At 40.9% G+C, this 22,187-nt stretch overlaps 1 protein-coding gene across 29 annotated transcripts in view; it reads right to left on the minus strand.

Annotated features, from left to right (window-relative positions):
- Positions 1-22,187, minus strand: part of LOC124040314 (neurexin-1a) — a 631,581-nt gene that overhangs the window by 310,352 nt on the left and 299,042 nt on the right. For all 29 annotated transcript variants that reach the window (XM_046357404.1, XM_046357403.1, XM_046357410.1 and 26 more), the window contains 5 exons: positions 13,438-13,560; positions 12,842-12,985; positions 12,393-12,630; positions 12,058-12,248; positions 11,153-11,326 (listed from right to left, as the gene is read on the minus strand). In XM_046357404.1, the coding sequence (XP_046213360.1) occupies positions 11,153-11,326; positions 12,058-12,248; positions 12,393-12,630; positions 12,842-12,985; positions 13,438-13,560 (870 nt within the window). The remainder of the gene's footprint in view (positions 1-11,152; positions 11,327-12,057; positions 12,249-12,392; positions 12,631-12,841; positions 12,986-13,437; positions 13,561-22,187) is intronic.

The following is a 22,187-nucleotide window of genomic DNA, read 5'->3' on the forward strand; positions in this document are numbered from 1 at the left end:
CACACACACACACACACACACACACACACACACACACACACACACACACACACACACACACACACACACACACACACACACACACACACACACACACACACACACACACACACACACACACACACACACACACACACACACACACAAAGACAAACACACATACTTATACAGAGACACGGAAAACACTCATTGAACAGTCAACCAGTGAGTTTTTTAAGACAGGTTTAAATAATATTTATGTTGCATTTACAGAGATTGTCTTTTGCTTTAGTGAGTTTAAGTTATTCTTGCTTATTTATCCACATAGTTATTATGTTCTTACAGCCTCAGAACTGGTTTTTAGGAAAGAACCAACATTATTATGAGAAAGGGAAACCATAGCAACACATTTTATTGTTTCTTGAGTCAAAAAGAACGAGCACCGCAGGTGAAATGTAGAGAAAGGAAAGTAGCCGATGTATCCAATCAGAAAAGCATTCAGAGGTTTCCATCACGTCCTGAGTGATTAGATATATGTTTCTGTTCGTGCATGTTTTTACATGGCAAGAGAAATCTAACACAGAGGGTAATCTAAAGTCTCACGTAATTGGTCAGCTGCTTGATTAGGTTCTGGATCCATAATGAATAGATGCTAAAATGAGGAGCGGCACGGGAACGTGGAGTTCCACCCTCTCCTTTGCAAGTTACGGGCTGAATGTTCCCTCCCATTTCCAAATTGAGAAAGATGCTAACACCAGCGACATTGTGATTTCTCCAAATAACTAGTGATGAAAAAACATCAGATTCTACAGTACCAGTTATGGTTAATTAGATCAGTCCACATTTTTATTTACCTTTATTTAAATAGGCAAGTCAGTTAAGAACAAACTCTAACTTTCAATGACAGCCCTTGAACAGTGGGATAACTGCCTGTTCAAGGGCAGAATGACAGATTTGTACCTTGTCAGCTCGGGGATACAAACTTGCAACCTTTTGGTTACTAGTCCAATGCTCTAACCACTAGGCTACCCTGCCGCCCCATAGGTAGATAAAGTGGTAAGTAAGACAGGATCTGAGAGAATCTGGGATCTGTCTCTTGTGGAGGGTCTAAAAACTTCAGTCGTCTTTAGTAATGCAAAAAAAAAGTAAAGATCATCATCAGCAGCTTTTTGCATTGAACAACAATGTCACAGACACCGTTCATAGCCTCTGCCTGTCAATACTGTAATACTCTGCCGGTCAATACTGTAGGTCTGTATGTCTGTCTTTACCACTGTCTGTATGTATGTCAGTCTGTCCGTCCGACCGACTGTCTGTCTGACTGTCCGTCTGTCTGTCTATACCTCTGTCTGTCCGTCTGTACCACTGTCTGTCTGTCTGTCTGTCCGTCTGTCTGTCTATACCTCTGTCTGCCCGTCTGTACCACTGTCTGTCTGTCTGTCTGTACCACTGTCTGTCCGTCTGTACCACTGTCTGTCCGTCTGTACCACTGTCTGTCTGTCTGTACCACTGTCTGTCTGTCTGTACCACTGTCTGTCTGTCTGTACCACTGTCTGTCCGTCTGTACCACTGTCTGTCTGTCTGTACCACTGTCTGTCTGTCTGTCTGTCTGTCTGTCTGTCTGTCTGTCTGTCTGTCTGTCTGTCTGTCTGTCTGTCTGTCTGTCTGTCTGTCTGTCTGTCTGTCTGTCTGTCTGTCCGTCTGTCTGTACCACTGTCTGTCCGTCTGTACCACTGTCTGTCTGTCTGTACCACTGTCTGTCTGTCTGTACCACTGTCTGTCTGTCTGTACCACTGTCTGTCCGTCTGTACCACTGTCTGTCCGTCCGTCCGTCTGTCTGTCCGTCCGTCCGTCCGTCCGTCCGTCCGTCCGTCCGTCCGTCCGTCCGTCCGTCCGTCTGTCTGTCTGTCTGTCTGTCTGTCTGTCTGTCTGTCTGTCTGTCTGTCTGTCTGTCTGTCTGTCTGTCTGTCTGTCTGTCTGTCTGTACCACTGTCTGTCTGTCTGTCTGTCTGTACCACTGTCTGTACCACTGTCTGTCTGTCTGTAGCACTGTCTGTACCACTGTCTGTCTGTCTGTCTGTCTGTCTGTCTGTCTGTCTGTCTGTCTGTCTGTCTGTCTGTCTGTCTGTCTGTCTGTCTGTCTGTCTGTCTGTCTGTCTGTCTGTCTGTCTGTCTGTCTGTCAGCCAGTCTGCTATGTCATCTGTCTGCCAGGCTGACAGCCAGTCTGTTATGTCATCTGTCTGCCAGGCTGTTAGTCAGTCTGCTTTGTAGTCTGTCAGCCATGTCAGTCAGCCCCTCTGTAGGCTGTGCTAATGGGAGTGTTAATGCCAGTGGAATGACACAGGGTTAGTATGGATGTTAAACAGAGTAATGTAGCATGGTTCAGTTTGTTATGCTGAGATTATGAATGAGATTATCTTGGATAATGATACATGTTGTTACAATGGTGATTATGGTGAATTACAAATGATATATGACTATTAGTTAATGCACTACTACATAGTTCAGTTCTCAAAAGTGTGAAGTTTATAACCTTTTTCTTTGTCCCATAATGCTATTGTATATTAGGCCGACAGTATCTTATTGCACATTTTTGTCACTTTTATTAGTTTTAGTGGTTGTGGAAGTAGTGACTAGTTGTAATGATTAGTGTTCAGTTTAATTATGGTTATTTATTTATTTATTTATTCAATAAAAAATGGTTATTCTTATGAATGATGCTTTGTGAATGAACACTTATGTACATGTTTTCATCCTACTGCCCCATATACAACATCAATAAATACTGAATAAAACAAATATAGAATTGAAATAATAGTATTTACACTGATAAGAAAAGTACAATTTGACACACTTCACACAGGTAACAACGATTGTTGTCTTACAAACATGAGGTAGCGACAGTGAGACCCCATCTATTTTGATTCAAAATTGCACAATGATATAAGTATTTGGTGCAATTCCATGCATACAGTGGGCAACATGTATATGTTGTTAGGAAGACTATGAGCCATGCAATAAAATAATGGTATATAAAATGTATACCATATGTGACAAAATAGACATGAGTGCAGTGAATACAATAAACTATAGTGAGTACAACATAAGTGAATGTAAGATGATAACAAGAGACCCATAGGCTGTCATACAAGATTGTGGTGGGGGTCCACTTCCGAATCGTCCCCTAGACCCTATGCCCTATGCACTTATGGAAATCCGAGAGTATTTCATTGGTATAGGAAACTTGGTGAAACTTCCAACTAGCCTATCAGAGGGCAAGGTGGAGCTATTTATATGTTGCTAACATTTGTCAAATCCTCTCAGAGGTATAGGATCTAGGGGTCGGTTTAGGATTGGACAGGTGAGTGAGCCTTGTATTCCCTATGGGGCTGAAGCCCATTCCTTATGACATGGGAGTGATGTAACACCCTGAGTTGAGTTGGACGGGTGAGGATGTGGAGAGAGATGGAAGTGGTGGTTGTGGAGAGGTGGCTGTGGAGGGGTGAGGATGTGGAGAGAGTTGGAAGTGATGGTTATGGAGGGGTGAGGATGTGAAGATAGGTGGAAGTAGTGGTTGTGGAGAGGTGGTTATGGAGGGGTGAGGATGTGGAGAGAGATGGAAGTGATGGCTGTGGAGGGGTGAGGATATGAAGAGAGATGGAAGTGATGGTTATGGAGGGGTGAGGATATGAAGAGAGATGGAAGTGGTGGTTGTGGAGAGGTGAGGATATGAAGAGAGGTGGAAGTGATGGTTATGGAGGGGTGAGGATATGAAGAGAGGTGGAAGTGATGGTTATGGAGGGGTGAGGATATGAAGAGAGATGGAAGTGATGGTTGTGGAGGGGTGAGGATATGAAGAGAGGTGGAAGTGATGGTTATGGAGGGGTGAGGATATGAAGAGAGATGGAAGTGATGGTTGTGGAGGGGTGAGGATGTGAAGAGAGGTGGAAGTGATGGTTGTGGAGGGGTGAGGATATGAAGAGAGATGGAAGTGATGGTTGTGGAGGGGTGAGGATATGAAGAGAGGTGGAAGTGATGGTTATGGAGGGGTGAGGATGTGAAGAGAGATGGAAGTGATGGTTGTGGAGAGGTGGTTGTGGAGGGGTGAGGATGTGAAGAGAGATGGAAGTGGTGATTGTGGAGGGTTGGGGAGTGTGGGGTTGGGGTTTGGGGTTTGTGGACGGTTGGGGCGGTCTGTATCAAACAAACAGAAGCTATCTACCTTGCAAGTCAGCTTTCATCAATGAAACTTGATCAAGTCAGCGAAACAATAAGGAAAGGAAAAGGCAAAATATACCAGATGTTAGTAAAGCACTGAAATGTTGTCAGAGATTGTATTAACAGAGAGAAACAGATAGAGACAGGAGAAGATGGAGAGATGACAGAGAGACAAAGTAACAAACAAGTTAAGTAAGTCCTGTAGGAGGAAGCAGAAAGGAGAGAATGTGCTGAATGATTTAGCGAAGCACTTTCGTCGAGAAATAGCCTTGAATGAATTCAGGAATATAAAAGAGAGGAGAATAAAAGCAAGAGAATGTCTGGTCATTACAAGTGGATACGTTTTAATGGTTCTTTGAGGTGAAGGAAGTGGCGGAAATGTACTTTTAGTAAAAATACAATCACATGTTCGGTAATGTATTATTGCTATGTGATATGTAAACTGTATGTATATGTAAAGTGTGATATGTAAACTGTATGTATATGTAATGTGTGATATGTAAACTGTATGTATATGTAAAGTGTGATATGTAAACTGTATGTATATGTAAAGTGTGATATGTAAACTGTATGTATATGTAAAGTGTGATATGTAGACTGTATGTATATGTAAAGTGTGATATATAAACTGTATGTATATGTAAAGTGTGATATGTAAACTGTATGTATATGTAAAGTGTGATATGTAAACTGTATGTATATGTAAAGTGTGATATGTAAACTGTATGTATATGTAAAGTGTGATATGTAAACTGTATGTATATGTAAAGTGTGATATGTAAACTGTATGTATATGTAAAGTGTGATATGTAAACTGTATGTATATGTAAAGTGTGATATGTAAACTGTATGTATATGTAAAGTGTGATATGTAAACTGTATGTATATGTAAAGTGTGATATGTAAACTGTATGTATATGTAAAGTGTGATATGTAAACTGTATGTATATGTAAAGTGTGATATGTAAACTGTATGTATATGTAAAGTGTGATATGTAAACTGTATGTATATGTAAAGTGTGATATGTAGACTGTATGTATATGTAAAGTGTGATATGTAAACTGTATGTATATGTAAAGTGTGATATGTAAACTGTATGTATATGTAAAGTGTGATATGTAAACTGTATGTATATGTAAAGTGTGATATGTAAACTGTATGTATATGTAAAGTGTGATATGTAAACTGTATGTATATGTAAAGTGTGATATGTAAACTGTATGTATATGTAAAGTGTGATATGTAGACTGTATGTATATGTAAAGTGTGATATGTAAACTGTATGTATATGTAAAGTGTGATATGTAAACTGTATGTATATGTAAACTGTATGTATATGTAAACTGTATGTATATGTAAAGTGTGATATGTAAACTGTATGTATATGTAAAGTGTGATATGTAAACTGTATGTATATGTAAAGTGTGATATGTAAACTGTATGTATATGTAAAGTGTGATATGTAAACTGTATGTATATGTAAAGTGTGATATGTAAACTGTATGTATATGTAAAGTGTGATATGTAGACTGTATGTATATGTAAAGTGTGATATGTAAACTGTATGTATATGTAAAGTGTGATATGTAAACTGTATGTATATGTAAAGTGTGATATGTAAACTGTATGTATATGTAAAGTGTGTGTGATATGTAAACTGTATGTATATGTAAAGTGTGATATGTAAACTGTATGTATATGTAAAGTGTGATATGTAAACTGTATGTATATGTATATGTAAAGTGTGATATGTAAACTGTATGTATATGTAAAGTGTGATATGTAAACTGTATGTATATGTAAAGTGTGATATGTAAACTGTATGTATATGTAAAGTGTGATATGTAAACTGTATGTATATGTAAAGTGTGATATGTATGTATACTGTATGTATATGTAAAGTGTGATATGTAAACTGTATGTATATGTAAAGTGTGATATGTAAACTGTATGTATATGTAAAGTGTGATATGTAAACTGTATGTATATGTAAAGTGTGATATGTAAACTGTATGTATATGTAAAGTGTGATATGTAAACTGTATGTATATGTAAAGTGTGATATGTAAACTGTATGTATATGTAAAGTGTGATATGTAAACTGTATGTATATGTAAAGTGTGATATGTAAACTGTATGTATATGTAAAGTGTGATATGTAAACTGTATGTATATGTAAAGTGTGATATGTAAACTGTATGTATATGTAAAGTGTGATATGTAAACTGTATGTATATGTAAAGTGTGATATGTAAACTGTATGTATATGTAAAGTGTGATATGTAAACTGTATGTATATGTAAAGTGTGATATGTAAACTGTATGTATATGTAAAGTGTGATATGTAGACTGTATGTATATGTAAAGTGTGATATGTAAACTGTATGTATATGTAAAGTGTGATATGTAAACTGTATGTATATGTAAAGTGTGATATGTAGACTGTATGTATATGTAAAGTGTGATATGTAAACTGTATGTATATGTAAAGTGTGATATGTAAACTGTATGTATATGTAAAGTGTGATATGTAAACTGTATGTATATGTAAAGTGTGATATGTAGACTGTATGTATATGTAAAGTGTGATATGTAAACTGTATGTATATGTAAAGTGTGATATGTAAACTGTATGTATATGTAAAGTGTGATATGTAGACTGTATGTATATGTAAAGTGTGATATGTAAACTGTATGTATATGTGGCAAAAAAGCTGCAGAAACAACAACATATATGTGTGTGCTCTGAAGAGAGGTGGGGTGGGGAGGTTTAATACTCAAATAAAATACAAACTATAATAATACAACAACTGGAAATCACATACTGTCCTTTCTTGTTTTATTTCTTTACTTACCTATTGTTTACCGAACACCTTTTTTGCACTATTGGTTAGAGCCTGTAAGTAATCATTTCACTGTAAGGTCTACCTGTTCTATTCGGCACACGTGACAAATAAACTTTGATTTGATTTAGTCATTCAGACCTACACGGAGTTGTTCCACTATGTGTCTATTCCTATTGTGTATCTTCCTTTGGAAGCTTGAATAACTGTATTATCCTGTACTCTGCTGCAGACAAGTGGAACTGTTGGGTCTAATGCAGAATGCTGATTGGTTAAAACCGCATTCCAGCCGTTGTCTAGTCCACAAGTCACCACCGGCTAAATCTAGAATGTTAAAATGCCTATTTACTATGTTCCATCTGACTGTGCAATCCACTGTCTCATCAGCCCAGCCAGGCAATTTATAAACTTGATCTTCACTATAAAATGCATCTAGACATTTTCTCACGTTTCTTTTAGACAAGCATTTCATTTACAACAGCGGGAGATTTGTATAAACCTTGTTGTTTGTCTCTCCAACATTTGTAACATTGTATCAATATTCTAATTCGATCTCCAGATGTCCCATAGTAATGAACGTGTTGGGATTCGGGATGAGAGACAGGAAGGCAGCATTTCTCTGCCTGTCGAAATCATGAATCAGCATCATTTTTATGGATATATGCAAAGAACTAGCATTAGAAAACAGGTCAAACGGAACGAAGTGCAGCTAGTTTGCGGTCTTTATAGCTTCAGTTTGAAGTGAGTGTGTTAGCTGTGTTGTTGGCTAGCTCCTCTGAACAAGTGTCCTGATGAGAGAGCACATTTTCTACACCAGGTGAAATTGCGCATCCTTAGCTCATCGCTATGGATGCATCCACATAAATGTCACTAGAAAACAGATGCATCTACTTTGCTGTTATTCTGTCTGCACTGTTTGACGTGACTGTAAGTTATTTAGCTGTAATTGGTGAGCTAGCAAGCAAGGGATAAGAACTTTGCCAGCAAGTTTGGCAATGGAACATTTCAAACACATGACTAGGTCGCGTCCTTAGACAAAGCACAAAAAGACTGAACAACAGGGTCACGTCTCTGGCAACCGAACCAATAGAACGAACGACCAGCAGGCTTGGGTAGCAACCTTGGATTTATGTGTGTCGGGACTTTATCTTGTGGAAGGATGAAATAGTATGAATAAATTATTCAAAATAACGTTTTGAATGAAAATATGTAAATCATTGTTTGAATATGTTCGCAACCCGGTTTGCCAACAACATCCGTTTCAATATAACCTCCAAACACCGGCTTCTCAGATATTTTCACTTAAGTATTATCCTGTACTCTGCTACATAATATTATACCTGTATCATCCTGTACTCTGTTGCAGAACATTATACCTGTATCATCCTGTACTTTGCTACATAATATTATACCTGTATCATCCTGTACTCTGTTATTATCTGCTGCAGTTCTGTGGAACAGTTTCCTAAGCTACCCGAGTTTACTGGGTACAAAAAAACAAGGAAGACGTCCTTACATACATAGAAAAATAGAACAGGGAAAGAGTGGAGGAGGATGATATTTTGAAATGTGAAATGAAAACAGAAGTGAGAAGGACGTTGACAAATACATCAAATATTGACTTTGAAAGTGGTGCAAACACAATGCTAACGCTGTGTCCCAAATGGCACCATATTCACTATTTAGTGTAATACATTTTACCAGAGCCTTATGGGGCCTGATCAAATGTAGTATACTATACAGGGGGTAGGGAGTTATTTGGAATGCAGACGAAGGTCAAATTATATTCATTTATGCAACAAAATTCTCATCCATAATTCAAGAGGATTGCTCCTGGCAAACACTCAGACTAAGCATGCAAGGAACACAGTGTGTGTGTGTGTGTGTGTGTGTGTGTGTGTGTGTGTGTGTGTGTGTGTGTGTGTGTGTGTGTGTGTGTGTGTGTGTGTGTGTGTGTGTGTGTGTGTGTGTGTGTGTGTGTGTGTGTGTGTGTGTGTGTGTGGAGCAGGGCAGAGCAGTGCAGTAGAATGGGATAACACTAACAATACAAATGTTGTTACCAACAGTAATCTGATTATCCTGTAGCCAAAAGAATCCGAACTGACGAGGGTAGAGGACTGGCAGCTTCTGGCGTATTCTAACAGCCCTACCAACATACTTGATGGATGTTAACATGGTAGATGATGTGCCAAAGGTTGTTGATATTGTTGCCTCGGTGTGTGGGTCGGTGTACATGACCGTGTTGGTGTCTCTGTGTGTGTGGCGGGGGGTACATGACCGTGTTGGTGTCTCTGTGTGTGTGGCGGGGGTACATGACCGTGTTGGTGTCTCTGTGTGTGTGGCGGGGGGGTACATGACCGTGTTGGTGTCTCTGTGTGTGTGGCGGGGGTACATGACCGTGTTGGTGTCTCTGTGTGTGTGGTGGGGGGGGGGGTACATGACCGTGTTGGTATCTCTGTGTGTGTGGTGGGGGGTACATGACCGTGTTGGTGTCTCTATGTGTGTGGTGGGGGGTACATGACTGTATTGGTGTCTCTGTGTGTGTGTGGCGGGGGGGTACATGACCGTGTTGGTGTCTCTGTGTGTGTGGTGGGGGGGTACATGACCGTGTTGGTGTCTCTGTGTGTGTGGTGGGGGGTACATGACCGTGTTGGTGTCTCTGTGTGTGTGGTGGGGGGGTACATGACCGTGTTGGTGTCTCTGTGTGTGTGGTGGGGGGTACATGACCGTGTTGGTGTCTCTGTGTGTGTGTGGGGGGGTACATGACCGTGTTGGTGTCTCTGTGTGTGTGGTGGGGGGGTACATGACCGTGTTGGTGTCTCTGTGTGTGTGGTGGGGGGTACATGACCGTGTTGGTGTCTCTGTGTGTGTGTGGCGGGGGTACATGACTGTATTGGTGTCTCTGTGTGTGTGTGGCGGGGTACATGACCGTGTTGGTGTCTCTGTGTGTGTGGTGGGGGGTACATGACCGTGTTGGTGTCTCTGTGTGTGTGTGGCGGGGGTACATGACTGTATTGGTGTCTCTGTGTGTGTGGTGGGGGGTACATGACCGTGTTGGTGTCTCTGTGTGTGTGGTGGGGGGGGGTACATGACTCTATTGGTGTCTCTGTGTGTGTGTGGCGGGGGTACATGACCGTGTTGGTGTCTCTGTGTGTGTGTGGCGGGGGTACATGACTGTATTGGTGTCTCTGTGTGTGTGGTGGGGGGGGGTACATGACCGTGTTGGTATCTCTATGTGTGGTGGGGGGGTACATGACCGTGTTGGTGTCTCTGTGTGTGTGTGGCGGGGGTACATGACTGTATTGGTGGGGGGGGGGGGGTGCGTACAGGTGAGCAGGCACCTGGACTGTGGACAAACAGGGAAAAGTGTTCACATCATTGAGAAGTAAATGAAAGGTCTGTTAATGAGTTAGGTGAGAGGATGATGGGGAAAGAGCGTGAAGCCGTGAAGAAAGGCCAGAAGTAACAGCATCAACAGCGAAAGTGTGTTTCTGGTGAAAGTGTGTTTCTGGTGTGTGGAAAGAAAATGGTTCTTTCATAGCCACTTGAATTCAGAAAGTTGGTTGATAGTATGACCATCTAGAGATTATCTACATCCAAATGTGTGACCAAAATATATTCTCCTTTAGAAGGCTGGAGGATTTTAGAATGTGTAATACACTTTATTTCAGGCAAGTTATTGTCTACGTTTCTACAATTTGTAACCAGCAAAGATGCCTTGCAGAATTCTTCTTGGAGGAGAGATCACCGATGTCAAATCAAATTGCAAAAAACCCTCAAGTTGTTTGTCTGTATTTTAAAACCATGTGAGGTCCAGGGCACAGAAAATAAACATGACTGAGAGGAAAACATTCACAATGTCACAGTAACAACAACTTTGACTATGATTTGATTTGACTATTATCAAATCACTTAATGTTATCAATTAATTTCCACCTGGAACAGAAAGAAGAGGACGGGACACCCTAGTGTGTGTGTGTGTGTGTGTGTGTGTGTGTGTGTGTGTGTGTGTGTGTGTGTGTGTGTGTGTGTGTGTGTGTGTGTGTGTGTGTGTGTGTGTGTGTGTGTGTGTGTGTGTGTGTGTGTGTGTGTGTGCGTGTGTGTGTTTACCTTCGCAGCCTCTCTCTATCTGGCCCACACATGCCAGGGCGTCCGACATCAGGTCTGGGAGTCGTCCGTTCAGGTCAACCGATGCTAGGCAACCCTGGAAGCCCTCCTTGGCGTGTACCAACTTGGGAAGCTCCTTGTACGTCTCTTTGGCCACGCCACCAATATACAGGTCACCTGTGAAGGACAGGGTAGGAAAAAGATGAAGGATAGTGGCCTGTCAAGGAACCCAATCTCCAAGCAAGCAGCAGATAGGCAACAGTGGTGCTCTCTCACTGAAGCCTTATATTTTTCATAGGAATGAAGAGGATTAAGTAAGTACATAGGAGGGGGCATACGAATGGACAGGAAGGGTTCATATATCACTGATGAGGTGATAACTGGTGTCTATAATACAACCAGTATTACTTCTACTGTTCAGAATGACAACGGTAAAGAACAGAAATATTGATGCGTTGCTGTTCAGTAGAACGCAGTGAACTAGTGTGGAATCACTGACCCCTGGTGGAGAAAAATAGCTACTGATATAAACTGTATACACTGTACAGGTACAGTGCTATGTTTAAATATATATATATATATTATTATTATTTTTTTTACTTACATACTTTAAGGCATATTCTCAGTTCTAGACTAGAAACATTGCACTGTGCCTGGACAGTATATAGTGATGGGCCTTGTGATAGAGTAATTCCATTGATAGATAACTTCACCGTTCAATGTAACATTGATTTTACTCTCCTCTGATCTTCTTTAAAAAACTTCCACTAACCCTGTCAAACAGCAGACCAGTAACAGTCAATTGGCTCCTCTGAGACACTGTACCCCAACGCAATAACAATAGTGCCACCCTCCGTCAGAGTATAAAGTATGTTGAGAACATAAACCCCCAGCCCCAGAAAGCCTACCCTTCAGGTCCAGGTTCTTGGCTCCCATGGTGGTCTGGGTGGTGATCTTGGTGTCGATCTTGACGGTGTGGAGGTTGTTAGTGTCTCGTGAGATCATGACGTTGTGCCAGTGGTTGTCATTCAGGGGCTTGTTGGAGTTGCCCTTGATCAGGTGAGCTCCGTTCCCCAGGTCTGATACGTAGTGCAGGTAGCTGGAAAAAGGCATTCACATGAATAATGATGCAGACACACACTCGCGCACACCTGCACACACACACTCCAAAATCACAAACACACACAGCCCGCCCAATCCTTCAATATGAATGACTAACCTACAGTATGTCTTGATAACCTACCCCTTGACCAGCTCGACCACAATGAAGTCGTTTCCGTCCCCGCTGTTGAACAGTATGAGTCCATCTGATGAGGTGGTCTTGAACTGGAAGAATAGGTGCATAGAGTAGTAGGCCTGCAGGGTGGTCAGAGCCAAATAGCTCGACCGTGACTTGAACGTGACCGGATCAGCAATGATGTTCTTGAAGCCGATCATGGCGTTGAGCTCGCAGTAGTCAATGTCACCGTTCTTACACAGGTCTACAGGAAAAATAGAATAGATACTGTAAGTATATATTTTTGTCTCATACTCAATTCTGTGGTTAAGGGCACAACATTATTAGTATTAATGATCCGACACAAGAAAACCTCCAGTAGCCAGTTCAGTCCCACTTTTCCAACACCCAGCCCAGGACATGGACCGTTGACCTTCCAGTTACTGGTCCACCACCCTTACCTCTGGGCTACCTACCTATATAGGCCATGCCGTTGAAGGAGAGGCTCTGGAGGTGGCCTATGAAGTTGGAAGGCACCATGGACATGAATCGTTTCTCCGTCACGATACCCGTCTCAATGTTGTGAAACTCCAACTGGGTGTGGTCACCTGCCATTTGACCTTTTGATTGACAGAAGGGAGGGTGAGAGGGGGGAGACATGGGTGGAGGGAGGTCATTCATGTCTCCAACAGGACACATGCCACTCTCACCTCCTAAAGGTCTGGAGCCACACTTGTCCACTAGTAGAAAGGTACGTGAAATACAATGGGGTTATACACACAGGGCCGGCTTCCCAACACAGATTAAGACTAATCCTGTACTACAAAGCATGTTCAATGGAGAATATTCATTGAAATATCTTTCTAGTCCAAGACTAGTTTTAATCTCTGTCTGGGAAACTAGCCCCAAAATGATCGATTGCATATCAGACATTATGGACTAGATCCAACTTTGTCTGATCTAGTCCATAGTCAAACTGTGTGTCTTACCTACAAGGGGCCCAAGGACTGTCCTGAAAAGTATCACACTCATATAAAACATAGACATTGAATTAGAGAGAGGGAGGTTGTACCTTCTACAGGTTGAAGATCATCTACGGTGAGTTTCAAACTCTTTCCCCTCCTGAACACACGCACCGTGTGCCACTCGTTATCGTTCAGGTTCTGACCAGCAAATATGGTCTCTGGACCCTTGCCTGTAGGACAGCCCAAACACTGGTTAACACACACACACCTCGAGACGGGGAGAAGAGACACCAGAGTTAGTGCAGTGACAGGGTGTGTTTGGGAGGAGGGGGTTGGGGGAAAGAGAGAGAGAGAGAGAGGACGGAGTAAAATAATACTTATAAGACAGAACATATTTAATGACCCACACAACACCACCTCAGGTTGTCTCTCACGTCATTAGGTGTAACAACACCTCATCTACCTAATCGCAGAAATCACGGAACACTGTTTTGAATTGGATACCCATTTTAGTCATTGTTTTTTTCTATGAGTGTGTGATTAATAACAATGCCACTAGGGGGCAGTAAAGCTCCACCCCAATGCTGCGTGGCTTGGCGATACATAAGGGTAAGACAGAGAGAAACAAACTCCATCTTGATTAGTTTAATGGTAAATGGCATTTCAAACCTTATTCTGCTGTGTCTGACCTCAATAAAATGAATTGTAAATAATGATGTTGAGGAAAAAATAATAGTGATCACGAAAACACCTCACTCAATCAGACGAATTGTAAATAATGATGTTGGGAAACAACAACAAAAATCATAACCATGAAGTAAACATTATTCAAGGTGCTAGTTTGAACACTGTAACTGTGAGGCAGGGAGGGAAGTGTCATGTTAATGAATAGAAGCCGGACAGTACGCTGCCAGGAGGAAATAAGGACTGTGATTTTTTTGAAGAGGGATTTACTGACATTTACTCCTGAGGTGCTGACCTGTTGCACCCTTGACAACTACTGTGATTATTATTATTTGCTGGTCATTTATGAACATTTGAACATCTTGGCCATGTTCTGTTATAATCTCCACCCGGCACAGCCAGAAGAGGACTGGCAAACCCTCAGAGTCTGATTCCTCTTTAGGTTTCTTCCTAGGTTTTTTCCTAGTCACCGTGCTTCTACACCTGCATTGCTTGCTGTTTGTGATTTTAGGCTGGGTTTCTGTACAGCACTTTGAGATATCAGCTGATGTAAGAAGGGCTATATAAATACATTTGATTTGATGTCATAGCTGCATAATGGCTAACTGTGGGGGAAAGAATAAAACCGCCCAATGGTGTTACCAGAAAGAACCTTCTAGGCGATTCTCTAAAGAGGGACATCTAACTGAGTGCATGACATTATGGCTGATGGCGAGGCAACTGTGCCTTGAAAAACAAGTGATGTGTTAAAACAAGTGATGTTGCCAGCAAGCCTACCAGAGGTTTGGCATCCCATTCAATGCCTAAGTCTGATATTTTTACAACATAGTGACTACCTCACTATATAACTTTTTTAGTAATAATATATATTTTTTAACTAACACTTGGGTCTTGTCTTTTCCTAATAGCACTGACTTCGCTGATAGCTACTTTATTGAGGAGAAAAGTACTTACTATGACTGTGATGTGGTTGTTCTACCTGGCTATCTGAAGATGAATGCACTAACTGTAAGTCACTCTGGATAAGAGTGTCTGCTAAATTACTAAAATGTAAATGTATGTAATGCTCCTTTTTAAACAATGAGAGCTTCTGGTGATTAGGAACTCCAATGTAGTTATATAGGGAAAATACTAATGAAGCTTGTTGTTTTATATTTAAATATGTAGTTTGGACCAAGTGAAGACACTGCATTGCATTCCCACTTCATGAATTATGAATTAAAAAGCATTAAGGAGGAAAGACAGTTCCCGTCCTACTGAGGGCTGAGGAGAACAAAGCCTTATCTCCTCTAACTCATCACCAGGAACCCAGTGAGGACACTGGACTACGTCTTATGGCAAGTCAGGACATGTTACCAGATAATGGATGTGAAGAGAAAAGAAAATGTCTTTGTGACTATGTCTCATTTCCTTCATTTAAGAGTTTCAGAGTATATACACTAAATGTATTTGATGTACACTAAATAAATACACACGAACACACACACACACTCACACACACACACACACACACACGCACGCACGCACGCACGCACGCACGCACGCACGCACGCACGCACGCACGCACGCACGCACGCACGCACGCACGCACGCACGCACACACACACACACACACACACACACACACACACACACACACACACACACACACACACACACACACACACACACACACACACACACACACACACACACACACACACACACAATCAACATGCTCAAAGTCACAGCTGGAATCACAGTCAGTGTATTTTAAATGATCTCCTTCCATCTGGCACAATATGAATCACTCCTCTCCTCAAAAGAAGACAATAAGATTGAATCAAACAGAAGACAATAAGCTTGTACAGGATCAGAATCAGAGGCTGGAGTAGATCCAGTTGGAACACCGATCATTCAGTTTTCTCATAAAGCCACACTGTTTCAGATTCAGTATGCCAACATTGGGCAATTTGATGCTATGAGATATCTTTCATGACCTTCGACCCAAGACTTTTACAGTGTGCCAATACAAGGAACATCTATCCTCCTGAAACATCTCCCCTCTTTTTCCTAAATGTTTTCTCTCCTCTTCCAATACTCTTGGCCACAAGGACAGAGGAATGGAAGGCAAAGCTCAATCCATCCTTTCAAGTGCCCGAACTCCATCCCTCCATCCCAGTATTTCATATATCACTCCCTCTCTCCCTCACTCCTAATCCCATTCTCCAGAAGCCTGGTTTCTATCCTCCCCGGCCCTGGTGGGGTGTTTAGTGCTTACAAAGCAAAACGGCGCCTCTGAGATTGAGTATAATATCCTAGTGCTCCGGCTGCCTGTGATTTGCATACACATTGAGGCGTTCAGGCTTTGAAGACTGCAGAGAAAGAGGAAAGGAAATAAATAGCCGTAAAAGGGTTGACTGGGATGAACCTGGTCCCCATTAGGGTTGTGCTGAATGGCGGGAACCCGGTAACCAAGATTACTGGGATTTAACGGCCAAAACCACTCACTTTTCCCGGGATAAATAACTGTGAGAAACCGGTAAATTATAATAAATTATGTATATGACCAGAATGAACAGCATGGTGTAAAATGGAACTGTTAAATGATATGCAATGTCTAAATCTGGCTTCTCTATGGCCTCTGCATGATGAATCAAAGCTCAGGGAGGGGACAGACAGCCCATCTCAGTACAGAGCGCAGTTCACAGTGCATGTAGATCTCGTTTTTTTCTTGTGACAGGTATGTTTATTTGTTTATTTCACCTTTATTTAACCAGGTAGGCCAAGTTGAGAACAAGTTCTCATTTACAATTGCGACCAGGTAGGCCTACATTTGCTGCGGCATAGCCTTTGATACAGTAATATAAAGACCAAATGTGTAACTAATTTACCCATCTCCTTCTGGCTTTCGGGAGTCACCTTCTTTTTTTATTGTAAAGAGTCATTCATTTTTCATTGCAGCTGTACAGTGTTAAAACAGCCTACCACTCGGTTATCATTGCTTAAAATCGTTGTTCGCAGTCTTTCTCTGTCTGCATAAACTCCCATTCACATTGCATCCATAATAGATAACCCTGTTCTAGATTGATATATAGCAATATACAGGCCTAGCCTACCTCTTCCAGGTAATACATTCAATGCTGTATTAACATTATGCCTTATATTTAGCTAATTAATGATGGGTTATGCATAATAAACTTCTAACTTGAAGTCTCTGTCTCTTGCACAATACCCACACACCTGTGCTCCGGTGGCCTCTCCTTAAAAAAGGCTCCTTAGCTCTTGGAGTCCCATGCAGGAAACGCTAGACTAGAATGGCTTGCTGGACATAATTTTACTTGCATTTCTTATACCAGTAGACTATTCAAAGAGGAACGCAAGCTCTTTTTTTGTTGAATGTTAAATACAGCAGCCAATAGAACTCAGGGGTAGTTTGAAAGAAGAGCGAGCTCGCGATGGCGGTAGGCTATAGCAGTGATTTATTCAGCCCCAGAACCATTCAATCTTCATGAAGAGAAGTGAAAGCCTTCTGCATCTAATTGTAGTCCTATATTATTCAAGGATGTCATTAGCATGATGAAAGTAAGGACAATGAAACTGTTGAAAGCATGGAAGGAATGAAGCAACAATAGAGAGAGGAAGAAGAGTTAGTAATAACTTCCGGGGAAATATTATGAAAAGTAGGCTATACAGTGTATGAGTCAGCGTACTAGTTATACAAAGATGCCCTATTATATTTAACAAATAAAACATGTTTTTTGTTGCCTATAGCGGTAACTTTGTAGGCAGCATGTGCTGCACCAGAATCGCAGGTTCTCATCTGCTTTATCATGGTTTGAACGATATGCGTAATTCCTGTCAATATAATACAGTTTAGTGGAGGCTGCTGAGGGGAGAACTGCTCATAATAATTAGAGGGAATGGAGTATAATGAATGGAATGGTATCAAACCAATGAAAACCATGTTACTCCAATCCAGCCATTATTATGAGCAATTCTCCCCTCAGCAGCCTCCACTGATATAGTACAATACAGTACAGTAATACAGTTCACAATCAAAACGATTAGCCTATTGGAGATAGTTTCATGTATTTACCCAAGAGAGCATATAGCTAGCTACATCTATGGCTTTTATGTTTTTCTGTCCCGTGTAATGTGCAGTAGCTTATATCATGTATTTGGATAACGACACAATCATTTGGGCTTTTTTGGGCATGGGCTCATTCAATGTATTTTAATATATGACTCATCAGGCTCAGATAGCATCAGGTTGGAATGTTTATGCTGATCAAAGCTCTAATAAAATCCAGAAATCTTTATATGATTTATAAAGCTTTTGAATGACACTTGCGGTTTCGGTGGGAAATACCAGGTTACCCGGGAGAAATTTGACCATACGAGACTACATTTACCAGGTGTCCTCTCGGTGTCCTCCGTCAAAACGATTGCGTAATCTCCAGGTGCGTGCATTTCTCCATTTTGAACAGAGGAGAAACCAAACTGCAACGAGTGATTTATCATCGAATAGATATGTGAAAAACACCTTGAGGATTGATTCTGAACAACGTTTGCCATGTTCCTGTCGATATTATGGAGTTAATTTGGAAAAAAGTTTGCGTTGTAATGACTGAATTTTCGGGGTTCTTTCTTAGCCAAATGTGATGAACAAAACGGAGCGATTTCTCCTACACAAATAATATTTTTGGAAAAACTAAACATTTGCTATCTAACTGAGAGTCTCCTCATTGAAAACATCCGAAGTTCTTCAAAGGTAAATTATTTTATTTGAATGCTTTTCTTGTTTTTGGGAAAATGTTGCCTGCTGAATGCTAGGCTTAATGCTATGCTAGCTATCAATACTCTTACACAAATGCTTGTGTAGCTATGGTTGAAAAGCATTTTTTGAAAATCTGAGATGACAGTGTTGTTAACAAAAGGCTAAGCTTGTGAGCCAATATATTTATTTCATTTCGTTTGCGATTTTCATGAATAGTTAACGTTACGTTATGGTAATGAGCTTGAGGCTATAATTACGTTCCCGGATACGGGATTGCTCGTCGCAACAGGTTAAGGAGAAGTTTATCCAAAGTTCCATGAAAATAGTCGTGTCTTTATCAATGTTTATTATGAGTACTTCTGTAAATTGAAGTGGCTCTCTGCAATATCACTGTATGTTTTAGAACTACTGAACATAACGCCCCAAGTAAACTCAGAGTTTTTTATATAAATATGAACTTTATCAAACAAAACATACTTGTATTGTGTAACATGAAGTCCTATGAGGGTCATCTGATGAAGATCATCAAATGTTAGTAATTCATTTTATCTCTATTTCTGCTTTTTGTGACTCCTCTCTTTGGCTGGAAAAAATGGCTGTGTTTTTCTGTGGCTTGGAGGTGACCTTTCACTGGCTGTTGCAGGGGGGGTCCACTAGACAGGTTAAGAGAGACCTGGAGGTCATATGGGTCACATCTCCATGGAAGGAAACCAGACTGCATCTAATTTGCTCTCCACGCGCACACACACACGCGCACGAACGCACACACACACACGAACGCATACATGCACACACCCACACACGCATGAACGCACACACACACATGCGCACGAATGCACGCATGCACACACATGCACGCACACACACACACACACACACACACACACACACACACACACACACACACACACACACACACACACACACACACACACACACACACACACACACACACACACACACACACACACACACACACACACACACACACACACACACACACACACACACAGAAAGACAAACACACGTACTTATACAGAGACACGGAAAACACTCATTGAACAGTCAACCAGTGAGTTTTTTAAGACAGGTTTAAATAATATTTACAGAGATTGTCTTTTGTTTTAGTGAGTTTAAGGTATTCTTGCTTATTTATCCACATAGTTATTATGTTCTTACAGCCTCAGAACTGTTTTTAGGAAAGAACCAACATTATTATCAGCTTCTGCTAAGTTACTGGTGATTACATCATCCTACAGATACCAAGTTGTAACAAATCAATACTACAACAACTAAACACGAACCAAACAAAAAAAGCCAATCTGTGTGTGTGTGTATGTATTTTTAGCTTGTCGTCAGTCAGTGCATGTTAACAGTGTTTAAGTTGAAGTGGCAGCGGTTTCTTCGGGCAGAGCTGAGGATGCCCGAGGGAAGGGAGCCGAAGACCCCTAATTGACAGTGATGTGTTTTTTGAGTCTGTGCTGTGTGTGTTTTTTCTTTGAGTCTGTTCTGAACATGTCATTCTTCCACAAAACCAAGATGCCGCAAACTGACAACACTAATTAACGCAATAAATAATTAAGCGGTTTAAAAAATAATAAGGAGTGAAAAAAGAATGACCTGGTAAAAAATGGAAAAACAATCCTTGGAAGTGTAACGGTTACTCTATCCAAGTAGAAGATGGTAAGTGTATGTAGCTAGAACAGAGTTGTAAAGCTGCATGGGCGTTTGGTGCTTTTCTTTTCAGGAATGGAAATGAAACATTTTCCTCAGGCCCAATTAGGCGCAAGGAGCCTCTTTCTCCCCTTCACTTTTTTCTATATTTTATTCTTGAGGATGAATATCTACTTCCATCCGTGCATTCCCAAACGCTGGCATCACACAGTCATGTCTCACATCATTTCTGAATAATGTGTGCCAAACACAGACACGCATGGCTTATTTCTGAAGGCAACGTGCCAGTCAACAGTGGTCGTGCCAAACGAGCTTCAGTGACTCTTGCTATTCAGGTGGAGACCATTTGATCTAAGTGCCTCAGGCTGCATTTACACAGGCAGCATAATTATGATAGTTTGCCAAATGATTGGTAAAATAATTGATTTGATTGTTGAAAAGACAAATAATTGGGCAAAAGATCAGAATTGGACTGCCTGCATAAACACAGACTTAGAGTTTTAAATCAAAGTATGTTTACTTATAAAGCAGCAAACAGTTTTTTTATCACATAACCATACAACCCTTCTGTTCTAGCTACACAAAACAAACACTGGGAAATATGTGTGCATCAATGAGAGAGAGAGAGAGAGAGAGAGAGAGAGAGAGAGAGAGAGAGAGAGAGAGAGAGAGAGAGAGAGAGAGAGAGAGAGAGAGAGAGAGAGAGCGAGAGAGAGAGAGAGAGAGAGAGAGAGAGAGAGAGAGAGAGAGAGAGAGGGAGAGAGAGAGAGAGAGAGAGAGAGAGAGAGAGAGAGAGAGAGAGAGAGAGAGAGAGAGAGAGAGCTGAAACAATAACAATCCATCCCCGCCCCTGTTTTGGTAAAACGTTGAGGGAAGAGGCTGGCGAAATGTAACCACTCTCAAATCATAGACTCATAGACACAGCTATGGATGCAAAGACTGACCATCCACAATTATAGATTATAGTTTTAACCATGTTTTGAAGTGTGTTTGTTTATACTTTGGGTTCTGATGGGGTACGACAGTTGAACTAAGCTCATGAGTCATTTATAAGTTATATTTTTCAAGAATCAATGGATATATATCATTCATTTATAAGACCAAAAATGGATGTAACAACTGCTGATTGCCGCTTTAAATGCATCAAAAAAATGATTTACTAAAGAATATATCTCCACTACCCATTTCCTTTTCTGCTTTTGTGTATGTATGTGAACATGTTGTTTTAGATTAGCTACCTACACAGAGACATGGCACTAGATCTACGTGCTGTATTTGAAATAAAGAATCTATGGACAGATTTGTTTAGTGACGGGAATGAATACATATGTGTGGAAGGAACTACAGGTGTGTTTGATGTTCTATGTTTGCAGAGATTATACTGTATTTGTGATTCTACAAATTAGCAATGTGCTTAGGAACGGAGAGTGTATGGAATGTTGGAATGTTTACAATCAATTTGCATACACAATATACAAAATGCATGCAGAATTATTAGTTGCATTAAATGCTATTTAGCATAGAAATAGGTATTAAAAATCACCATTGGAATTCACGGGTAATGCTATAGAATAGCCTAACTGTTGTTGCAAACCATTTATAATGTGAATTATTTTTGATGCCCCTATACACAGACCTTGCTATGAAACCAGCCTCCAGATATAAATGTAAATGTACCCTATCAAATATTGCATCCATTCGTGTGACTCAGCCGTACCTCCAGCCAGACTAAGAGGACTG

Source organism: Oncorhynchus gorbuscha, linkage group LG07 (assembly GCF_021184085.1).
Source record: "Oncorhynchus gorbuscha isolate QuinsamMale2020 ecotype Even-year linkage group LG07, OgorEven_v1.0, whole genome shotgun sequence".
NCBI lineage: Eukaryota > Metazoa > Chordata > Actinopteri > Salmoniformes > Salmonidae > Oncorhynchus > Oncorhynchus gorbuscha.